The sequence below is a fragment of the Xiphophorus maculatus genome, chromosome 13, assembly GCF_002775205.1.
Source record: "Xiphophorus maculatus strain JP 163 A chromosome 13, X_maculatus-5.0-male, whole genome shotgun sequence".
Classification (NCBI taxonomy): domain Eukaryota; kingdom Metazoa; phylum Chordata; class Actinopteri; order Cyprinodontiformes; family Poeciliidae; genus Xiphophorus; species Xiphophorus maculatus.
In genome coordinates, this window is record NC_036455.1 from 26,510,266 (window position 1) to 26,535,469 (window position 25,204).

The following is a 25,204-nucleotide window of genomic DNA, read 5'->3' on the forward strand; positions in this document are numbered from 1 at the left end:
CCTAAACCTTGTGGAGAAACTTCTCAGAGGAGCTGAAGCTGTTAGAACTGCTAGGGGGCTATAGGCATCAATTTAATGCCTATAGATGAAGATTAGGATGAAACTTGACATATATGTGAAGATTAATAAGCAAAAATATTTGGCATTAGTGAAGCTTTGAAACAATAAATTAGACTGATTAGAATGTGTAGAAGAGGCGAATTTGTCAGCCTATCCATTTGGCCCATAGTTGTGGTAAGACCCAGGTCAGCAGGTTCTGCAACTTTGGTCATCGCCATAGTTTACTTATGCCTCTGTCCGGCTCTGGACTGAAAGACGTAAGGTAATAAAGATACGAAATCTGAAAACTTACATATTTAGTTTCTCTACTATAGAAATATGTTTTTCTCTAACAGAAAACACTTCACTTATCTGCAGAATTCATACATAATAAAATAAAAAATATTGTGACTTTGGAGGTATTGAAAAATGCCTGCAAATGTTTTTTTTTTTTTTTTATCTAAAACGATTAAAATCATTTATTTCCTGATTGTGGTTATTAACAGAACCGAGTGCTAGTTGTCTGCTTTTATTTTGTTGAGTGGGGTACGTACTGTTTCCGGTGTTTTGGTTAACAACCCTGGAGAGAGAACTTAACGCCACCGCTGGATGGCAGCCTGCCCGCTCTCACCGGAAGTGCCGGTCCAGCAGCACTGAGTCCTAATCACAGGATGTCATTAGGACTCGGTGATGAGATTCTGTGATGAGAACGAGATCTGAGCAGAGACTCAGCCTGCAGGCGGGAGCTGCTTTCACCTTTAACCCCACACCTTCTACTGCAACGTCATCTCACTGTGAGATTCTAAATAACAGAAGAATCCAATATCAGCAAAAAATATTCTTATGTTAGGGTGGCCGCAGTAAAAAAGACCTAATTTTAACTGAGAATGTGTGGCTAGACCTGAAAACGGATGTCGACTGATGTTCTCCATCCAATCAGATTGATTGGCTGTAGATTGATAGACTCTACAGCCATTCCTCTGCAGTGTAGAGGAATGGAGGGAAAATGTTCATCTGTAGTCAGAGCAGATCATGGACTCAGAGGAGCTGAGTGTAAGTACAGCTTTATACTCACAACTCTTTAAGGGTTATCACATCAAATCTCAATAAAATAACTAAAAGACCATCAAAGCCTGACAAATGCCTTCAATAACAAGAGCAATATAAATATTAACCCAAAGTGGTGAAGAGATGAATTGCATTTTGATTAAAACTCATGACCTGTAGTTCTGACAGCAGCTTGTTAGCAGCAGGGCTGTCTAATAAAAGAATAGAAGAACAGCAGAAGGTCTAGTCATGGTCTGGACGTAAACAACCTGAGATGCCTGAATTGAAACAATTCTATAAAGCATAGCTAGTATTCATTCAGGTTTTGTTTGATGACCTAAAACATTCTGTTTGATGAGCAAAACCCGAACAAATCTGGAAAAGGCGGGGGAGGGGATACATTTTTACAGCACCACCAAAAAACTTCCTTTGTGGAAATTTGAGTGAGTGAGTCGTTCATGTGGAACAGATCATGGCTCCTCATGCAGACGTGTCTCCGGTTCATTCTCAGACCAACCCTGACCTTTCCACAAGCGTCTGTCTGTGACCTCTCTGCAAATGTTACGCTATCATCCAAGCATGACTGGCTTCTCCTTTTCTGCTCCAGTCTTCCTGCTGCAGCACGGGGAGGATGAGGAGGGGGGAGGGGGGCAGAGTGAACCTCCCTCCCCCCTCCTCCTCCTGATGTGTCAACCATAATTAACTCTGCCACTGTTGCTCCACTCTGCTGATTCTGCAAGGCGGTTAGAGAGTGAAACCACAGCAAAGCGGCGCCTCCTGCTCACAACAAGGTGAGTGTGGCTGCTGTGAAGAGGGTCATCAGCAAGTGTGTTTGTTTAGTGCAAAAAACACACACACACACACAGTCCGCATTAAACCCCAGTGTGTGTCTCCTCGCTCAACAGTTGCTTTATTCAATTCAATTCTTCTCAACACATTCCTTCTTGCTGCCTTAGGGGGAAAATTTGAAATTTTGAATAAAGAAGCAGCAGATAAAATCTTCTAGATGACTTTTTCTGTTTATTATAGACAACAAATGAAAGAGTCTATAGCAGCTCTCTCTTAACTAGAGATGAGTAAATACTCGTCCACATCTCCACTTTCTCAATCTTCACTGGCGCTGTCAATCATGCTTATCTGTGCTGCTCAGCGTGCTAACAGCAGAGGAACTACATTTTTTCACAGGTTATCTGTCTCACTCATTCTGTACAGTCAGGATATAAACAGTTTTCATAATTGTAAAAAAAAACCCAACAATTTTCTTTTAGTAACAGTCACATACTGCAGCTTGAAAAGGGTTTGTTTCAATTCTGGCAATCATCTCACTGTTGCAATTACTGTTACTTGTGCAAGTTTCTCTGCTAGACTTTTTTCTTAAACTCAACTTTCCATAGAAATGTTTAGCTAAAGAACTCTGAACAGCCAGATTCTAACCCATAATGCCATCTGTCAGGTCTCTGCTCTACCCCATGGTGCTTTAGGTGACAGCAATGTATTTCTAGATTAAGTTAGTATAAAATTGGCCATATGTAATTCTCACAGTAACTGAATTTCAGAGATTTCATCAGCTGTAAGCCATAATCCTCAGCAGAAGAGAATTAAACAAAGTCACAGTGTACTAAACCTCTACATGGGTTTGACGTTTTGAATGGAATGAGAAGAATCGGTTTTTCCTGAGACGCACCAGACGGAGCGGACAGGACGTGGGAAAACCCGTTACGTAACCGTGGGACTGAAGTCCAGGACACTTCATCTGCTGCGAGACTCGGCAGCACCAAGTCAATTCAGCAGAACATAAATATGAAGCAGTGGCAAATAATCCAAGTAAAGTGAAAGGTTTTACCACTAAATCAGTCTCTCAGACAGGAAGTGGGCTCGGCGACGAGCCAATCGGAAGAAAAACAGCAGACGGAGACAGACTGTCACATTACAGCCAGTGTTTAATTCACTATGTATTCCCACAAGGCAATAAATGTACAGCAAACTAACACCAAATGTCATACATGATGATGAGCTCAGTCCATGCCACAAGTCTGCAGGAACACAACGGATACCATGACGACACTGCATGAACACACATCCAGACGCCATGCACTATTACTGACCGGAAACAGAAAACCACACTCACTCTCACTCAGTATGAACATTTTTACATTACATGACCCATGGATAGTACACACACACACACACACACACACACACACACACACACACACGTTTCAATAAAGGACATGACCAGAGTGGCAACCATGGTATAAACAATGCATTAAGAACAGCAACATCAACAAGAACAATAACAGTATTAAAGCTTTTCATGACCATATCAACATTCAGTGTATTGGAAAATACAATCCCAATAGACTCTTTGTATAAAAAGAAGCTTTTCAAGTCAGCATGGAACAAAGAACAGTTCATATGTCAGCGGGGTGGGGGCGTAGGTGGGGGTTAGGGTGGATGATTCCGCAGAGCCGGAGGACAGGAAGTGTTGGACATGACGTTGGGGTGAGCGCGGCTCTATGTGGCGTAGCGTTTGGTCCACTGTTTGGCTATCCTGTCGTGCTCGGCTCTGTTGGTCAGGTACTGTGTGGCGATGCTTCCCACCAGGGGGTCCGCTGCAAAACAAACACCAGGGTCACCATGGGAACTGCTGCTTTCACAGTTCATCACCTGAATCTGCTTTAATCTAAACCACGTGTCAAACTCGAGGCTCGGGGGTCAAGTCCGGCCCGCTGTAGCTTTCTATGTGGCCCTCTAGACTCTGGAACAGCAGTGTACTTAAATATAATCTTATCAGTCACATTAAAGCAGATTATATCTATATACTGCCAACTACATCAATCAGTCCCTCCACTTTTTTGTGCTAATGCATAATTGTGACTTTATTCCAAATTTTCTGCAAAAATGGTCAAAAACATTGGGTTTAAGTGATGCTAACTCCAACCTACAGGTGGCAGTAGCTCTCACTGCTGCCTCAACCTTACCTGATAGTTATAATCTGTGATCGAGTAACAAAAGTCACATTGATTGTCATACATAAGCGCAACTATCTGAAAATACAGAATATTTTGTTAGAAATAGGGCACCTTTTCACACTGATTGTGTTTAATATTTCATTTTAATTAGTATTAAAATGAAAGTATTAGCGGGCCCATAATGTATTAGTATTGCAATTCATTACAATATTTAATGTTTAAATTATTCCTCAGCAGGTAAACAGAAAATAATTTACTAAATTGTTTTATGCTTTTAGTTAAAAAAAAATCATTGAAGTTTAAAAGCAGCACAGTTCTAGTTGTTTTCACAGGTTAGAGACCTTCAGTTTATTGACACTTAGAGAATGATCCAAGTGGATCTGAACAGGATCTGAACTCATTAAGGAGGAGAGAAAACCCAGTTCTCATTTAGCTGCCTAGTTTATCACAGAGAGGACAAAAAGAACTCAGAGTTCTTGTTCCAATCAGCCATCACTTCAGATCGCCCCCCTGCCTCAGCTCTAACCTCCCCTGCCACTCAGTGCATGACTTTAGAGCAGCAGACAGAAGGTGGATGGGCAGCTCAGGACCAGGCTAGCGGTGATGCTACCTGCTCCATAATAACGGCCAACTCTTCCAGAAGCGGACCATAATGACACTCGTTAACTTTCTAAATGTTAGTGTGTGCCCAGTGATCTCTGCTAGCCACTTACTGGAGTGTGTTTATCCAGTAGGTCCCAGTTAAATATTGATTCAGCTGCAGGGACGGAAGGAAGACGACTCAGACACAAAGTTAACGCTTTATAGAACGTTACTGGATCGTCGGCTTCTTCTTAGAGGAAAATAAGTAAAGATGCAACAAGAAGTTGTGCATCTGGACTTATCTGTACACAACTGAACTCATCATCTTCATTGGTTCTGACCAGTCCTGCTGAGTCGGGCTGGTAACAGTCCTCTGGGTGGTGTTCAGGAAGCCCTGCTAGCTCTGGGTGGATCAAACTTAGTTAAGCTCAATATCAGGAGCTGTTTAAACTGAGGAAACACAGGGAAGAAAACTGTTCCCCATGACAAGGCTGAACAGAGAACAGACATTACAGCTGATAAGGAAGGTAAGAACCTACATTCTGTCGAAACACATGCTAACCCTGATATGATAAACTAATTAATTAATCACATCATAAATTAAATGAGCTTGATCATTTTCATTTGGACAATTCATTAAAGAGATGCTCCCATTTAACATCACTTGATATTTAAAATGTTTTGCAGTTCCAGTGTTAAATGTTCTTTAGAAATTAATGTTTTTTTAACTTTGACAGGGTGTACTTGTTTTACTATTATTATATTTTTACTACTACTACTACTACTACTATATGAAAATTATCTCAAAATTACAATAATATTGTTTCTGGGACATTTTATCATCCAGCAGAATTGGCCTACTGACAGGCCTACAAGTCATGTTTGTTTGCTAATAAGTCAGTTTGAAACATGGGAAGGGAGAGTAAAATAAAGAAAGAACCCAAGGAATTAAGGAAAGACACAAGGAAGAAAAGACAGAAGGGTGGATGGACATTAGGAAATCAAGAAAAGCCACAAGGAAGGAAAGAACATAAGAACAAACTAGAAGTAAAAGGAGGAAGAAAGGAATACACGAAGGAAGCACATTAGAGAGAAGAGAAGAATGAAAAAATGTTCAGATACTAGGCAGGGCACTGTGGAAGTTTGTTGTCCAGATTTTTAAACTTTATTTTTGTTTAGTCCTGGAAAATCTAGAAATCAAACCCAAAGTGTTTCCAGACTGAGAACCCCTGAGCAGTTCTGGGTGATTTTGAATCAAGTCCTCTTCTCACTGCAGGTTCCTGCTGCTGCTGATGTGGACCTGAGGCCTTCATGGTTCTGTTCAGGATCTCAGGCCTGTTGGTGTCTCCTTTCACTGCCTCTCATGCAGGCTCACTAAAGAACACCAGCAGTGTTGTTTCAGACAGACGCTCGTTTCCAGTTCAGCTGCTTAGAGCTCACTGGGAGGGGTCAGAGGTCACATTATCAGAGGATCAATGTGTAAATGGAGGTAAGGGAGTCAAAGAGGCCAAAAGGAGGTTTACTGTCTCCTCTGGAGTAAATATCCACTGATGCCAGGTTGCAGTGCAGTGGAGCTCCGCCTGGACAGAGCCAGACTGAGGAGAAAATATCAGTCACTACAGGAAGTTGTGATCACAACTATTAATGCAAACACACCCAACATTCACAAATTTTCCACAGACTGGCTATTTTCATCAGTCTTTACAACTTTTCCACAAATCTGACCTTCATGTTTTCAGTTTCCTCCCTGTCTGACCAATCACTGCTACTCTGCTAAACTTTGACCAATCCTCTCAGCCCTCTTCTAATTTAACTTCCTGTTTCACAACGTGTTCACAACTGAACCTGCAAGATGAAATCATGTGCAACACTAAACACTAACCTTTGCCTTTTCTTTTTTTCAAAAATGTTTAGTAGGATTTGCTTCTACTGTGTTAACAGTTCATGTTAACTTGAATGACCAATAAAGAATTCTTCTTTTGCACTTTGACCTCTCAGGACATAATCTGATTTGTCTTAAGGTGATAAAGCAACTTATGAAAAATGTTATTTGCACTTTAAATATTAGCTATGTTAAAATCCTGTATGTTTTGGGAAAACTGCAGAAATTTCAATTTCTTTTGTGCAAAGAACACAGCTTAAAAAAATTTGCAACATTGACCGGAGCTTTTTGAGAAAAAGGTGCTGAAAAATCAGTACTTTTAGGCCGCAGCATCAGTAAAAACATAATCAACACAGAAAAGAACATGCGAGTCAGGCTGGTCGGAGGGAGCTGAGGCTCTCACCAGGGTTGCAGTCGGTGAGCAGGGAGCAGATGGACAGCAGCACCTTGGAGATGGTGAGGGCAGGACTCCAGTTGTCCTTCAGGATGTCCAGGCAGATCACACCCTGGCTGTTGATGTTGCAGTGGTAGATCCTGGTGCGGAACGTCACCTGATGACACACAGAGGCCGTGATTAGAGGAAAGAGTCTTCTTAGTGCTAACCTGCAGCACTTTACTTCAGATGCAAACAGGAAGAAGACACTTGGTCACAAAAGGTCCAATCTGTCCAAATAACTCAAGACTACATGTTTCCAAGAAAAACCTGCACAGCTAAAGCCAGATGAAGTAAAGGCCCCTTATAGACAGGAAAGGCTGCTGCCTGTGAGTCAATGACACACACCTCGTACTCCGCAGTGTGAAGGTGAAGCTAATGGTCCCTGGGCATCTGTTGTAATCAGCGCTGAAGTAAACAGAGCACAGCAGATCCTGACATCAGCATGCAGAGAACCACATTGTTAAAGAGTCACCTTTGACCTCTCCACTTCCCTACCGGCTAGCTCCTCCTTCATTCCTTCCTTCACATCTCCTCCTCAGGAGAAACAAATCAACATGCTGTTCAAAACACAGCCCTGTCATCAGTTTTCCTGGTAGGAAACTGATGACAGGCAGCCGGGACAGGGAACGGGACAGAGTACAGGACAGAGTGCAGGACAGAGTGCAGGACAGTGAGAGGCAGGCAGGGTGCCTGATGAGAGCAGATTGCAGCTGGACTTTACGTCTCGTGTGTGAACCGTTTCTCTTGTGCCAGCGCTGGCAGCCATGAAAGCCATCCCTGGCTCGCTGTGCAGTCTCATTAACAGCCTGTAATCCCATCATGTCTGATGCTAATAGATTATGATGCTGCCTCGGCGTAACAACAGCTTTAAATCTGATGCAGCATTCCTTCAGTATTATGGAGGAACCTAAGCCTCTGCCCTCAGCTGCTGCATGCTTTCACTCCCAACAATCCTCACTGTGGAGAGAACCAGGACCATGCTAACAGAAAACATCTGTACATGCAGTTTCCAGAAAAACTTTTACCCTTTAATTACAAATGAATCATTACCAAAAACACCCTAATTTTTTCTTCCTGTTCACTTCAAAATAAGTGTCAAATGCAAAGAATGCAGCCTATAACAGCTTCCACTTATTACACCTGACAACGTCACATGCTCACAACAACTGGATGCTCAGAAATTGATTCAAATATGAAGGAATTCTAATATTGAAAAAATATCTGGTTACAGTTTTCTGTACATTTCGCATTATTATTTTACAAAGATACATTTCCTAATGCTATAGTAGTTTAGGATCTGTTGTCTCTGGACAGTTTGCTTCCTATGTGACATTTTTACTCCATATAAAATGTTTGATTGTCATATTATAGACAGTGATCATATCAGCTGGGAATAGTTTTAATTGAAAAAAAAAAACAATATTCATATTTGTTTAATTCTCTAAACACATAGAGAATTATGTATTCATTCTCTATGTTTTTAGAGAATAAATACATAGATTTATGTATACAACAGCAGTGAAGCAGTGCCTAATGGAACGACCAGACGTTTGATTTAAACATGAGTTTGTTTGTGTTAAACATGGCTGTGCTGTGCCATCCTGGAATCTATGACATGTTCCTGGAGGAACCACGCTCTACACGCCACATAGTAAAAGAAAGAGATCATCACAGTGAAGTCATCAATACATTTCATTTAAAGGACTTGGAACTACTGGAGCTACACCAGGAAAATACCTTAGTCACTTTAAAACTGTATACCACTGCACAGACAGTGGTATACATTTCATAATAGTGACTGGTCTATGCTCAGGGTGTTTTCACACTTCACAGTCCACTAGCCTCAGTTGCAACATTGTTTTCCATTTCCAGCCGCAGCAGTTCGCTTTTACTGCTCTGTGTCAAACAAACCAAACCAACCATACTTTCCACCAAACCAACTGGAGTTTGATTAAAGCAGACTAAACAGGGCTGCTGCAAATGTACCCTTAATTTCAACCAAGTGCTTGTTTAAGTAAAGAGTGATGCTGCAATAAAGATTGCAAATCTATACACTGTGCAGCTCTAAGGAAATAAAATCACAGTAAAACTAGCTTTTTATTCCAACTATCATTTACAAATTTTTCTATCACATTTTCATCAAACAAATAAAATGAACAGCTGTGTAAAATGTGAGTTTAGATTAAGATAATTAGGTCAAAAACATATTTAGTAATCTTTTCCCGTGTCTGGTTTTAGCTCATGGATCAACCACAAATCTACATTAGGCGTTCTCTCAGTCCTCTTCCTACCCGATACACACACTCTGCAGTCATCTGGACAAATGGAAGAAAAATAAACCAAACAGAATCACAGCTGATAACTGTAACAATAAGACATATGAAAACAGTTTAGTTTAAACAGAGGCAACAGATTGAGTCACGCTTGCTTCATTGCGCTCCATGGAGTGTTAAACAACCTCGTTTGAAAACAATATGCATGTCTCACAGTGGCAAACGATGTAAAAACTGTGCTTTAGGTCAAAGGCATGACAAAATAAATCAATGGAGGGATGTAATGTTAGAGGAGAATAATCCCTCAGCCACTGAGGATCTGAAGGAAACCTGTGTAGGTAATGTCCTTTTTGTCCTCAGCCTGCACCTAACTGTATTGGTGTCAATCTTAACCGTTTCCTTCATCCTAATATCAGTGAGTGAGCCAGTGAAGGGAGCAGCTGCTGCTGTCTGATTGGCCCCCCGAGTAGCTGGACGGCACATCTCACAGCCTCACTGGAAAAACAAGACAGCAGGAAGCCAAAAGCTTCGATGAGCTCAGCTTCCCCTCTGCACAGCCAGCCAGGAAAGTAGCTTCTGGAGCAGAAGACAGGCTCCTCTGGAACAGCTTCTGAGTGGGCTTACGACTGCAGGTCAAATCCACTGGGCTACAGACAGGAATGCAATACACATCAAATACACCTCTTAATACACCTGTGTAAGGATGCATTCACAGCAACCCTGTTTAGTCTACTTTAAACCAACTCCACTTCGTTTGCCTAGATAGTCCGGTTGGTTTGGGGAGGTACGAATTAGTCGAACACTGATGCGGCCCAAAGAAGCCAACTCAGTCTGAGTTTGGTTTAAGTGAACTCTGGTGTGGTTTGAAAGCATATATGAATGCCAAGTGTACTGGAGAATGCTCCAAAAACAGGAAGTGGACTACATTCTGGGTAAATAAAACCAAAACAAACTCATGAGTCTAAAGAAATGACTTGTGTTTTTTTATATACCAAAAACAAGAGAAATCCTCCCACCGCTAAAAGTCTGACGCCACTCCATTTTTGTTTCCATTTCATGGAGAAGGAAGTTTTGTTCAGTGTCTTCTTCAGAAGTTTTTATATTGTTTCCTTCAGTGGCTCTTGGTGCAGTGCCACCACCGGCAAGGAGAGGAACAGGCTTTTCGAAATGGACAATACGCATACTGCCAAATTAGTTACAAAGTGGCTTAAGGACAACAGAGTCAACGTTTTGGAGCGACTATCACAAAGCCCTGACCTTAACCCTTTAGAGTAGGGGCCTTCAACTTCGGGCCTGGAGGGCCGGTGTCCTGCAACCTTTAGGTGCAACCTCATTATTTTGACACCTGAGTCAAATAATGAGGTCATTAGCAGGACTCTGGAGAACTTGACTGCACTTAGAGGAGATGATTCAGCTATTTGTTTGATGTGTGTTGGACCAGGGACACATCTAAGAGCAGCAGGACACCGGCCTTAGACTGGGATTGCCCACCCCTGCTTTAGAGAACACTTGAGCCAAGATGAAAAGGTGTGTATGAGGAAGATGGCAACAAACTGCCATTCTCATACACACTGTGAGGAAGAATCTGCCAAAACTCCAGCAACTATTGTAGCTCAACTTATGAATTTGAAGAAAGTAGAAAAAAAACTCTCTCCCATTATTCTGACTTTGAAAAAGAGAAATAATTTTGGCAAGCCGACCTGACAAACGGATCTGATTTAACATCACAGAGTGAGAAAAATGTTATTTTAATAGAGGGATGGTGTCAACTTTACTACAGCTTTGGTTTAGTTTTACTTGGCTTGTCAACACTGATCCTAGTTTACATTGTCCAACTGTGCTGCTGAGACACAGCAAGGCAAGGCAGTAATACATGACGGCATACATAAGGGCTCAAAAGAAAGTGAATGAGTCATCTTACTGATTGGTCAGAAAGCAACATTAACCACAAACAGGAATGAGTGCTATTAAGGTATAGTGATTTCAAAAAGCAGACCATGATGACTGATTTGTGCTAACCACCTACATGTGGGTTTACACCATCAGCGACAGGAGGTCCGGTGTGACAGAGAGTTTACCACAGCCTCCATGCTCTGCATCAAGAAGTTAAAGTTGTCAGAAGTCCCCTCATTGCACAATATGGTACAATTAGCTCCTGGTGAATCATCAGGTTGTGCTCTCACAAGAAATAATACTTTCCCTCAACACATTTTTCCCTCAAATCTGTCCCATTGTTCATCTCTTCTTAATTTCCCAGGTCCAAGGTCACTGTAAACTAGTAGTTCTCAATTATTTTTTGCTATTCTTCACCGAAGATGCTCCTCTTACCCCCACAACGAGGGGACTCCAATGAGACCCAGATTGCACATTTGTCCATAATCTATTCCTTTTTAAGTAAGATGGATCTCTGATCAAAAGCTTGAATGTATCTGTGATACTAATTAAGGTTAAATATGACAACGATGCAAGGATCCGTTTTAGGGGAACCAATAAATCTGTTTTCTCCATAATAGTATGTTTATAAAGTAAAATTAATTTCTTAATTTTGTTATGGTTAAACACAGGCAAGGTTGGTTTATAAAGCTGCTTTTAACTGACTTCAGGAGAAATGAAACATTTCAAAAGGATGTAAGACAAATGCACATTTGTCTGCATCTTCACATGCTGATTTATAATAGAAAAAAAATTAAGCATTACATGTTTCTGTCAGTTCACATGGGGTCAATATGAGAAGACCCTTATCTGAAAAGATCTACAGGAACAACATTCTTGCTTCTCAGTTTGCTCAGCATTTCAAGCATAAAAACAGAAATGAACGGCAGTTTGAAAAAGCTAAATACCCTAAACCCCCACGGGCACCGCCCTGGTCTGCTGCATGGCCAGATGTCCTTTGTCCTTTATTTTAAAATGTCTCAGTTTAACCAACAGATGTAATTAAGAATGTCTGATAGCATAAAACCAAAACTTTGAACAACAAAAGAAGCAGAACTTGAAAAAAGGGGATGTGGCAACCGCTGTCAGCCAACCCAGTGTGTAAATACGAACACACAATTGCATCAGCAGAAGACAGACATGAAACCCACAGGCTGACTGGAAGGAAATCAAAGGCTGCTGAATACTGGCAGCCAGTGGAACAGGGGGAGGCAACCCAACAAGAAATGTCTCAGTAATGTCTCTGACTGGCCCAAAAACTCCAGGTCATGTGAGGAATTGGTTTGCCAAAAAGAAAACCGTCCAGAGTCCACTCAGTGCTGTCTGTTTAGGCAACATGCAGTACTTCTGAAAATTATTCACCACCATGAATGTTTTCCTTTTTAATTGATTTTACAAATCAATTATGATCAGCAACAATTGGTTTTATTCGACAAGTAAATTTATAACAACAAAAAAGATCTTTTTATGTCAAAGTGAAAACTGATTTCTATAAAATTATGACACTTAAATAAAAATATTTACCTGCATAATATTCACCCCCTCTAAATGACTGACCTAGTTCACCAGTGGTCCAGCCAACTGGTTCTGGTCGAATCACAATAGCTGCGTTTCCATTGCAAACGTGTGCAAATATTTGTCTATATTCTGCAATTGTCAAACAAACAATTTTGCAATTGCTGTGTTTTCACTGAATAAGAAATGAAATTAAAAGACAAAGTCATAATCCTGCCATGACACTAGTGCTCGTCTATCAGCCTATCAGAGGAGACAATGGCAGGGCGTTGCAGCAACAAGCCCGGCCTACTTGGAAGCATCTATGGGTGTGGCATTTTGGACAGATTGTAATTAGTAATTTTTCAGGAGAGTTATGGATTCAACGCGTTGGACTGACACAAAACTTTTTAGACTGTGATTCTGTGAGTTCTCTGGTGGATCCAGCTGCACATTTTCTGAACAAAGAAAAAAAACTTCATCCTCCTACTACTTCCTGTTGTCATTTCCACCAGTATTAGAATCCGGCTGCTGATCACGTGACTCATGTGATGCAAAAGAAAGTGTGTCCATTTCAGTGTTGAAATACATCTATTTCGATACGACTGAAAAACCATCTCATCCTGGTGCAAAAACGTTTTATCAAAAAACCCTGAGTTTTTTGGGGGATTTTTGGGGGGGTGTTTCCATTAATCAAATTGATTTTCTCAGTTTCAGTTTGCACAATTACAGCTAATGAGGGCAATAGAGATCATCTGAGAGCAGTGAGTCTCCAGTGATTGTAGTGTAAACACAGCTGGTTCTGGTTCTGGAAGGTCCATTCACTGGTTCATTAGTATTCCTGGCTAAATCCTAAAACCAGCCTGTCAGGCACCAACAACTATGCTGCGTTCAAAGTCCCTTACATCCTCTTCGATTCCTATCCTGATGCTCAGTAGAAAGTCGTTTCCACCATGTCTAGATTCCTAAAAATAAAGAGCTACCATGTGATTGGCCGGTGTGTTTCTTGTGTTTACAAACAAGTGAAAGAGTGTACCTAATAAAGAGGTCGGCAGGTGTATTTTGTAGATACTTCAATCCTGAACAAAGCTAGCAGGAACTTTACTGTTACTATTTCATACTTGCTGTACAAGAATGTGAAATCACTTCCTTTCCTTCCAGGAAGTGAAGCGTAAACATTGCAGAAATGCTCTGTGGTGTTCTGGAATGGTTCGCCTGTAAAAGCCACTGCTGCCAATTCAGCAGCATTAATGCTAAATTAATCTTTTTTTAGATCCCCACATAAGGCTCCCAGAAAAATGTCTTCAAATTTTTATGAAACCAGTTGCCAGCTTTCCCCCGCATGAGCAGAAGGAAAATTCTTTCCGGATGTCACTTCTCCTTGGCAGTGCCAGTGGGAACTGGCAGCAAAAGCTCCGAAAATCTGAACGAGAGCAGAAAGTGTTGTGGTACATCATGAAGGTGTGCAGTTTTAGAGGTCCAGAGAGACTGGAGGTGTAATGATGTGCTTAGGTCAAGAGACAAGACAATATATTAGATCAGAATAATCATTCCCCTGCCCCCATAGGGGTTTTATAAAACAAGGCTGAGTTTTGAAGAAACAGTAATCAGTGCAGAGTTATTTAGTTACACTACGGTTTCCCAAATACTCATTCAAGCAGGACAATATTTGAGCTGGTCCTGATGCCTGATACTGAAAAAGATTGCTTTTTTGTGTTTTCTGAAATAGAAGTAAATATTTCACAAATCACAGGGTGTTTTAAAGTACCTCTGTTTAGTTTGAATATGCTCAGTTCAGGTTTGATCAATCTGAATATGGAAAAGTACAGAAATAGAGGTGATCACATATAGTCTTTGATAAATGGTGAAAGAGTCCTTAAATGAGGCCAACTTTCTCAAGGTCAGTAACACATTCAAACTGACCTGGTTTGTATGTTCTACAAAATATAATAGAGACTCTGCAATTAGTTGGCAATAACTTAGTTCTTATTTGGCCAATAATTTCAATGATTTGAACAGCAAACAGGAATCTGTAAATTATATACCAACTTCATGATCATTAGTCAGCCGAGGTGTGTGCCATATTTTCCTACAGTACTTAAAAACTGCATTATTAAAATAGCAAAAAACAATCACTTCAAATATTTTACTTCATGTGTAATAAATCTCTGCAAATTGATCGTTTCACTTACTAAATTGATGGGCAAGAAATATTGCACTTTAATGCAAAATTCTAACTTTTGGAAATATACTAGTGTATATATATGTAAGCCTGTTGCATTAATCAATGAATTGCAAGTGAAAATGTTAATTTCCATTGTGATGATTAATATTTTTTGAAGGCCAATTTTGTTTACAGGGACATCATAATCCATTTTATTCATGTTTTGGCTGTAAATGTTTTCTGAGGTTGTCATGTTTAATTTTAGATATTTAACATATCTTCCAGTTCCAGTGTTAAGTGTTCTTTTCAAAATTAAACTTTATTGCTCTTTAAGAGTGCAAACAAACATTGTTTTGAAATTATCAACATATTACTTAAAATGGTCTCAAGAAAACAATATTATCATTTATCGCAATAATTTCTTTTATAGTTTATAGTCCAGTAAAGTTTGACCCAGGTGTGTGGTAAACAAAGGTGTCTTCGTTCAAAGCAGCAGCTTAAACACAGGGGGCGCTATGCTGAGCAGCAGGGAACCACTTACCTTGGGGGGCTTGAAGGGGTAGTCTGGTGTGAAGGCGATGTCCAGGAAGAACACTCCTCCCTCGTACACAGAGCCCGGGGGGCCCAGGATGGTGGACCTCCACTCATAGATGTTGTCTCCTTTGGGGCCGGCACTGTGGGCCCAAACAGAAAACAATGTGTTGTTAAAGACAGAGAAAGAGCATCAAGAGGAGAACGACAACTGTCTCTGAAGGAGAGACACACACACACATACACGCACACACACACACACACACACACACCAGTACACACAAACAGACAGGTGTTGAGCAGCAGCTGCTCTGTGTCCTCACTATTGATCAGCATTTAACTGCCGGGCAGCTAGCGGTTACCAAGTTTCACTGTTGGTCCTTCTTCCCCTCTACACCCCCCCCCCCCCCCCCCCCACGCCAATGTGCCTACGCATGCACACACACTGAGATGCAGACTCACATACACATGAACGAACACACAGCTGGAAGAAGAGAGGAACTAATCAAATCCCATTCTGTACTGGAATTAGGCCAGATGCCCCTGTTGGTTCCATGTATTACTTCAACTTTCATCATTTACACAATCTGAGAGAACCAGAGAGGAAGAAGAGCTTGTGGGGGGAGGGGGTGTTAGGGGGTGTGCGTGTGTGTGTGTTGGAGTGTCCTTGTATTTGATAAAGGAACCATTTTCCTAACACATATTACATTGAAGGGACCAACTGTTCTTTGTGGAGACCAACGCCAAGAGCCATTACTGTTTTTGGGTTATGGGTTAGGTTTAGGACTAAGGTGCGAATTGAGTTTAGGTTAGGGTTGGGTTAAGTATGTCCTGGTAATGGTAAAGGTAAGGCTGTAGAAATGAATGGAAATCAATGAAAGTCCCTGTAAAGATACAGAAACATAATGTGTGTATGTGTGAGTGTGTGTGCATGAGACACATTACAGTGAGATAAGAGCCTGACAGTGGTTGCTCATGTTGAACATCAGTGGTAGTAAAGCATGGGGCCACTGCAGAGCTGTCCCCTCTCACAGTGTGTGTTTGGCCCTAGAGGAATTACTGTAGAAACAATAGCCATGTTCCTCTGATAGCCTACAAGGGTCGGGGGCCGGGGCCGGTGTCGGGGGTGGGGGGGACTGGTCAATGACTCACTGGTGTGATTTCAAAGTGTACCAGTGGTTTTATTAAAGTGCTGCTGGCTTCAGTTCAGATGAAGTCTGATGATATGTGGCTGACTAACAGCTTTACTTCACACAGCAGACAGATGGGACCAGCTTTGTTGAAGTTCAACCTTCACAAGATCCAGACTGGATTCAGATCCAGAACACTCAATGATTCAGCTTCATGCTTCACAACAGGAACACCTTCCTGATCCTTCAGATTTTTAATGAATGAGATTTAGGACATGTATCTCAACAGAAATGTACAAAAGAAAATCATATATTTTTATTTTTGTATATATTAGTAAGACTGGAAAACTACTTGTGCTCATTGGGAGATTACGGTACTTATAGATATTGTCACATTATTTGAAGACATTCATTTTCTTTCATTTTAATCTTTTGCCCTATGTGTCATCATAGGGATGACAGATAGATCTATTCTTGTTTTATTCCATGCTCTACTCCTTTTCAGTTTTTCATTTCTCCTACTTCTCACCTGCATTTCCCTTCATAGTAACAACTTTTTAAAAATACCTTCCATTAAAGTTTGACTTTAATGGAAGGTGTGAAAGGAGGACATCTTTGCTCTTTAAAAGAAACATGAAGATCAGAGTAAAGTTTTCCAGAAGGACAGAGACAGGGACTTTTGAAAAAATGTTTTTTGTACAGATGAGTCTAAAACTGATCTGACACCAGAACAGAGGACATGTTGGACAGGAACCAGATCCAGTATTCCACAGAAAGAACTGTGAAGCACAGAGCTGGCAGTGTCATGGTTTGGGGATTATTTGCTGCAGCAGGACCTGGTCAGCCCACCATCACAAACTCTACCATTTATCAGAGAGCAGCAGCCTGAAGAAAATCGGAGAGCTTTCTTAAGGAAATAAAAGCTGAAGCATAATCAGACCCTGTTACATGACAATGATCCAAAACAAACCAGAAAATACATCAAAGACTGGCTAAGAGGTCAATGGAAGGCTGTGGGCCAAAGTCCAGACCTGGGATTCACTGAGATGCTGTGGGGCGACTTGAAACAGGCATGAGATGTAAAAAACTCTTTAAACAACTGACAGCTGAAAGTGAGGAGTGGGACAAATGTGAGTCAGACTGATAGAGTCTCTCTCAGGTTGTTTTAGCCTTAGGGGGGCAGAGTAGTTATGAGTGGCAGGGTGTCCTAACTTTTCCTTGAGAATAATTTTCCTTGTGTACTTGGAATGAATTAGTTTATTTTCCTGAGTATAAATATGAATAAATCTGGCCATCAACGAGTAAACCTTTACTTTGAAAGAACTGAACATTTAGTGTGTGTCTATAGCTAAGGTTTGCTGCATGATTTTAACCTAGTAATACCTGTCCATCTGCTCATATTTATGACTGAATGACACTTAAGAAAAAAGTTCTGTTTAGAGTTCCCGTGACCCACAAAAACTACACAGAGAGCATAAATCATTGGATGAAATACATAATCTGAAAATACCAACTTCCTCTGTTATTTTTCTGCAAAACCTTCATAAAACCCGACACTAAAGAACCACTGTTTGCAGGCTCAGCTCAGAAATTACAATTACTGCCCTAAAAGCATTCATTATTCAAGCGGTATAGCAAGGTAGACTTTAAAAATAGTCTTTTAGGGGCCCCATGACTAGCGCGACACTCATTTTTCTCTCAACTATGTTCCCACAGTTTGCCTTGTAGCATCTGGAAATATTTAGAGCTCTGACAGATTGCCTCATTTCCTCCAGTGCAGCTTGTTCCTCCTACCTCTGACAGGAAGATCTGGGATCAAGTGCTGGCAGAGAGACATTTTTATCAGCCACCAGGTCTGTCAGGCTGATGGACAAAACAGATCTTACAACTCACCCAAGGGTGTCTGCCATTATTCCTCCAAGGAAACCTGTCTGCTACGTTCAAATGTGGGCAAATGGTCTTTAGAATTTCACTTCTGCTCCACAGCAAACCAAAACAACCACTTCAAATGGTGTCAGATTCCTCAATGAGAAAAGGTGAGAAAAATGGAGTGTTAAGTGTGCACATGCTTAGGCCAAAACTTCTTTTGCCGTTTTGTTGAACTTACAGGAAGATTTCAGATATTTAGTCTTAGGTAAAAGGCTTTCAGCTAACTCCTATCTACCTGGGAAGAAAAAAAAAACACCTGCAGAAAAGTAACCATGCACTGGGGCCAGTGGAGCAATTGGGGACACTACCAGAAGGCGAAGCAGGGGAAGAATCCTACCCAGGGACACGATGACAGACGAAATGAGGGTTTCGAACCGGCAACTCACCGGTTACAGGACAAACTGCTCCTCAATTGCAAAGGAAGGCCAACATTAATTAATTCTTGCCCAGCACCTTGCAAAAGTTTTTCTACTTTGTAAAGGTGTTGAACTCTTTCCCTATTAGTCACATTCTAACCACTGTTGGTGTACATTACTGGGATTTAAAGTGATGAAGCAGCGTATAGGTTCAAAAGGGAGATAAATAAAAAGGGGAAATCATACAAGGTCTTTAAAGTCTTTCTTCAAATAAAAATTTGAAAAGTATTCTGATATGAACCTCAAAACATTTGAATCAGCTTTGCACATCTACTGACTGAAATGATGTTTATATGTAATTGACTCAGATTCTCTCTGCTTGATTGGACTGAATTGACTTCCTTAAGTTCCTTTAGACATGTGTTGCAAATTGGTGTTATATAAATAAACTTAATTGAATGGAAAACTGAATTTCATTAGAATTTAGATTTTGGCTCTCCTGGCCACATCTGAGCCTTTTACTGAGGGAAATATAAACAGACTTTAACCAAGCATGCAGACACAGTCTATGGTGGAAGGAGACTTCTTATGTTTACCAGATGTCTCTTCATTTGTTTCAGTTTTGTGCCGACAACCAGAGTAGGAGGAAGATCAGGCATGGTGCTGGTCCAACACCCTTCAAAACTTCCATCCAGCACTAAACCAGATCTTTACTGCACTTCTCTCCTTGTCTTGAGCATGTTGCCTAGCGACATTGCATCCCTCTGCACATCTATCTACAATATTTCCCTAGAGATGACAGTGCAACAAGTCAACATCAGCAACACTCAGATATGAATCTTTATGGTTCATAATGTCTGTACTGCTCCTTTAGGAACTGATCAATAAACATAAAACAATGAACTTAGTCAACAATATCCTGCAAAAGGACTTGTGGCACACATAACTTGTAAACTGTTAATGACAATTCATAGGCAGGCATCAAGTCTAACAAGCTTCCTGGATGCTTGTTGTCATGGTGCCTACAGGTCCATAGATATCTATTAACATGGAGCCAGTGAAATGAAATGGACTGTTCAGGTTTTGTGGTTGAACTTCTCTGATGGTTACAGTAAAGTCAGCAGTCAGCAGCGCTGGTTCCATATCATCACGATGTATAACACTATGGTCCGCTGACGTCTCTATCACACAGAGTTTGGCTGATACTGTGTAAAGCTTTTTTGTGTTATTTTCTGGCTGTCGTGGCCTTTATTTGACAGTGGTCAGACAGTAAAGAGAGCTCTGAGAGAGGGGGAAGACATGTGGCAAAGGTCAGTGGACCGGTGACGGCTGCATCGAGGTCTGAAGCCTCCGTATATGGGTTTGCGCGCTCTATAGTTCTGGACAAACTGCCGCATCCAGGACCTGATCTATTTAAGGAAGCTAAGTAATAATTAGCTGATTCTGCAGTAAACACTCAAGCAGGAAGATCCTTGATGTTGGACTACTTAAAGCCAGAAGCAAACCTACCTTTTTCTTGGGTTTACAATCATGGAATCAGGGGCTGACAAAGATCGTGGTCACTTCACACTGAGCTGTAAAATGTTCTAGTATATGCTAAAAGTTACAGCTTGAAGACATCAAAAGAACCACATCATCTGCAAAGACGAGACCCTGCGGTACCAAACCCAGATCCTGTGCATGCATACCACAAACAGAGAGACAAGGGACAGCCCTGGTAAAACCCAGCCTTTTACAGGGAACATGCTTGTTGATAGACATCAACAAGCATGTTGATGTCTATTTTTTCAACATGCTTGAAAAAATAGACATCACTCTGGCTTTGGTTGGACAAAGACCAATATTCCTTAAAATCATCCCCATTGGGCTCCGCACAAAATGCCTTACAAAGTCATAAGCCTGCTCCAGATCCATAAAACACATGTAGAGCCAAGAGATCCAAGTCAGCATGATCTTGTGAATGTGACAAAGATTTGTGTAGGTATAATGTATTCTGTGTATTGCAACTTGACTTTTCACAACATAGTGAAGCTAATGTATGTAACTTTCAATGTGTTTTACATATTTGTTAAAATTATTATTATGTTGTGACAGTATGATATAAGACAATTAATCTGTGAAAAAAATTTAACTCCATTGCCTTCTCCCAGTGCAAACTACAGAAATACACCATTCGGTCAAAAACAACCAATCAGAGCCAGGAGGAGGATCCCAGTGCTGTCAATCATTCTTATCCTAAAGCCCTCTCTTCTCTGCTACAATACAACTGGTTCACCACAACATAGCTCTAAACATATACTAAGACTAGTTAGAATAAGCACCAATGTGGGTGGGTAAATGGTTTTCTTGGACCGGTAAGTTGTTTTTCCACCATTAGCACTTTTAATAGCATACACAAGGTTGACTGATAGTGCTCCTGGCTCTGATTGGCTGTTGATCGGGAGCGGTGCATTTTTGCAGATCGCAATAGTAACACTGGGAGGAAGTGGGTGAGATCAATTTTTTCACAGATTATCTGTCTCATAACATACTGTCCTGACATGGTTACAGTTTTAATATGGAAAATACATTTTTGTAAAAGTTATATATTGCCGCTTCAACAGTTAAATTACAGGAGAAAACACAAGCATTGCGCCAGTCCAATCCAGTGTTAACAGAACTAGAAAATAGAATTCAATGTCTCTCTTCTAAGCAATGAGAGAGCCAAAAACATCCTTCATATCTGGATGATTGGATTTTGTCTCCTGGTTGTGTCAAAATTAGATGGGGCAACTGTGGCTCTGTGGGTAAAGTTGTCATCTTGAGATTGGAAGGTTGTAGGTTCTACTCCAGGTTCCTGTCATGTTGATGTGCCTCTAGCACTTTAACCCCACGTTGCCTACCGATTGGTGTATAAATGTGTGAGCATTTGTGAGTGTGAATGGGTGAATGTGTCTATAGTGTAAAGCGCTTTGTGTGCTCAAAAATTATTGAAAAAGCGCTATACAAGTTAAGTCTTTAAAGTCTTCTAAAGCTTCACATCAACTTCAATGTGTAGTAGTTTTGCTTTGCAAGGCGAGACCTCCTGACTGAGATCAGACACTGATACTTTGTCCCAACTGAACAGCGCTACATGACCGTGCTATGGGACTCAGCCTCCTCATGTTACAGCTATACAGAAATGACTGATCACATTCACTGCTAATCCAACATTATTTATTTCACATTGGCTGTTATATTCCTAATTGAACTGAATGAACAAATCAAAGATCTGTTGTTTTTACATGTTTGACCAGGCTTGTGAAGCTATTGGTGGATTTAAGGGTGCATTCACACCGGATAGTCCAGTAGACTTGGTTTGACTGGGGACTAAAATTGCAACATTCATTACATTTTAAGAACTCTAGTTCGCATTCACACTGCACTGTCAAACGACTAAAACTAACTGAAAAACCTGTTCCCCCTGTCGCCTGTTGGGGCGCTGCACCAAGAACTACTGAAAGAATTGACACAAAACCTCTGAAGAAGGCCAGCGCAACTTTCTTCTTCACAAAAAGTAAAAAAACGGAGCAATGTCAGATTTTAGCAGTTGTAGGATTTCTTCATTCATTTACATTACTGGTATGGACATCGCCTGTTAGCCGCAAACGCTAGCGACGCTCCTGCAGGCGCCGTTACTACGTGGCGAGTCTGTCCACTAAACTAGGCTGTTCCAATGCGGGATGAGCAGGAATCACAAAAATGATCACAGAGCCTTTATTTCTTACCCGATTTCTATAAATATGGCTTAAATTGAAGCTGAGAAAATTGCTGATGTTTGTAAGTATTCTCCCTTGATATAAATATATCAACAGTTTGGTTTCTATCAAGATGCAAGAGAGGACCAAGCAAATTCCTCCATCCTCTTTGATGATTAAATGTTCAAATAAACGAGGCAATTAGTTCAGTTTTTGTTATTTATTAAAGGTTTAAAAATTACAGCAGCTACTAAGACCAGATTCCACAAAAATCCTGAAGTTGCTCTAAAGGAAATACAGTTTTAGCAACAAAACCTGGTGATCGGAGCACACAACACATATGTGGATTAGACAGAACTAAAATAATCCTTAGATTTTTCTTTAATCACATTTATCTATTATTACATTTCTCAACAACTGCATTACAAACAGGATATCATCTCTGCAGCCCAAAGCACTTCATTCACCTCCTGGGATAAATCCTGCAGATAATAGTCAGAGGTGACTCGCTGCCCTTTGCTTATGAAGAAAGAGCATTTCCAACAGTGCTGCTGCTATCAAACAGAAAGGTCTTCCTGAACTGTCAACTACTTGATAGCAAGAGGTCCAAGCAGTAAAGCCTTAGAGCAGAAAGCACAAAGGAATGAAAGAAATATGAATCAGAAGCAGAAACAATCTGATGTTTCAGTGACAGAAGACTGAGCTATAAAGTGACATTAGCTCAAACATGGACACCATCATTTTTTAAAACCAATAAAAACAGACCAAATCTCATCAACTATTAACTACCCAATTTGTAGATATGAATGGTAAAATTTAACTGGAGTCGTAACATCCATGTTGAGTACTAACTCTGCATGAAGGTGTTTAAATGAGCATGTTCAGGATTTTACATTACATTTAGGAACTAATGAGAATCAAGAACAAACCTTTGATTCTTAAACCAGAAAAAGAGTCAAGACTATTTTCCTAGAGTTGAGGTGTTGGTGTCGGGTGTTTATGCAGGATGCTACGTCGCCACAGTGCAGGTGTGGATTAAAGGCCTGCCTTTTCCACTCAATTTTAAAGGGGCAGTATTATGTATGCACCTTACTGTTTACTGGTGCTAATAAAAAAACACCATCAAAAGTAATCGCTTAAAATATTTCCACATTACATTACAGAAGGCCCGGGGGTGAACAAGCAGTGAATAAGCAGTGCTGAGTAGACAGCTTAGCCGTTTATGTGACATTTAGCAGAGCTGTAGGGTAGTGAAACCTGGATGGTGCAAAGGCTGTCGTTTGGAGTGCTGGGGCCAAAAAAATACTATCAAATCAGCAGGGTCGATTCAGGGCTGTCACAACATCCTGGTGGCCAGTACTAAGAAACAAAAAAAGCTTTTTCTTTACCAAGCGATTTACAAAGGTTGGATGTAGAAATGACCCCACAGAAGATTCATCTTAAACCTTCTCACATTTCTTATAAAGACAAACCTACAGTCAGAAATATTTTTTGATCTTAAATGCAAAATGCTGATTTTTTTGTACAGTTTTGGCTTCATTAATGTTCTTGGTGTGTTGCTTTTTCAGCTAAAGGCTTACTGTAGAATCTGCATCCCATTACTAATTTAGTTGACGATTACGTCAATAATCAATTCATCATGATTAATAAAAATAGTCATTTGCCAGAATTAGCTCTTTGCATTAGGAGTGCATTATATATCGGTACTAATATCGGTATTGGACAATATTAGTCATTTTTTAACAAATCTGTCCAATAAATCAAACTGGGGCAATATTAGTAACAATATTTATTTCCATTTTGTTGCCATTTGTTTCTAGAGTGGGAGAGGAGGAAGTTGGTCATGTGGTAGTGATAGTAACTAAAGCAGAGAAGCAATGGTAAAGTTAGCAGTGTGGAAGATTTTATCAAGGTGTCGAAAGGGTTGAGAAATATGTATAACATGTACAATTAGGCCTGTCGCGATAAACAATAACCTCATTTTAATTATCGGCTTTATCGTTTCTTCAGGCCTTTTTCCTCTTTCTGTTGATGACACTGAATAAAAAAAAGCTTAACTCCAGTGCTCTCCACTGACCCTCCCTTCCTCATTTCCTTAGTGTAAAGCCCAGCGTACACTACACGATCTTAGCGCTGTCGGCCGATTGTGGGCCCATTTTCAAAACCTCAGAGACCACACGTTAGCCGGCAGAAATCCTAGGTGTAACGGTTCGATCATGACATGTGGTGTCCAACAATGGGCACAAAATAATGGCTACAAGTCCAGTAAACAAATTTTAAAACCAGGCATTAATCAATGCTTTACTACAATCTACCTGCAATGCATGTGGCTGGTGTCTTCGAACTCCCAACGTTCTAAGATTGTTGTAAGGGGAAAATCGGGCAAAAAATCGTGTAGTGTGAACTATTGCATCAGGTAGTCGGATGTGCCCATCATCTCTATTTAAATCTAATGATTACTGAAGGGTAACATAATATACAGACTTCATAATCTGCACTCTTAGTTGAATGCAGTATTTATTTCCACTTTGGCTTTATGTTGTTTAGTTTTTATTCAAGTACATTTTTTGTTAATGGAGACTGAGAATCCATTTTATTTTTGTTTTTGGTTGTTTTGTGTATTTTGTTTATCTGTTCCAGTGTTAAGTGTTAGACTTTGAAAATAAAGTGTATCTATCTTTGGCAGGAAATCACATGCATTATTATGTCATTTCCATTAAA

General features: G+C 40.5%; 1 protein-coding gene across 1 annotated transcript in view; it reads right to left on the reverse strand.

Annotated features, from left to right (window-relative positions):
- Window positions 1-3,006: 3,006 nt before the first annotated feature.
- The window catches only part of LOC102229941 (ubiquitin-conjugating enzyme E2 E2-like), a 50,838-nt gene continuing 28,640 nt past the window's right edge, over window positions 3,007-25,204 (reverse strand). The window contains exons 4-6 of the mRNA XM_005804490.3: window positions 15,363-15,495; window positions 6,926-7,073; window positions 3,007-3,698 (exon numbers count right to left, since the gene is read on the reverse strand). Coding sequence (XP_005804547.1) covers window positions 3,601-3,698; window positions 6,926-7,073; window positions 15,363-15,495 — 379 coding nt within the window. The 3' untranslated portion in view covers window positions 3,007-3,600. The remainder of the gene's footprint in view (window positions 3,699-6,925; window positions 7,074-15,362; window positions 15,496-25,204) is intronic.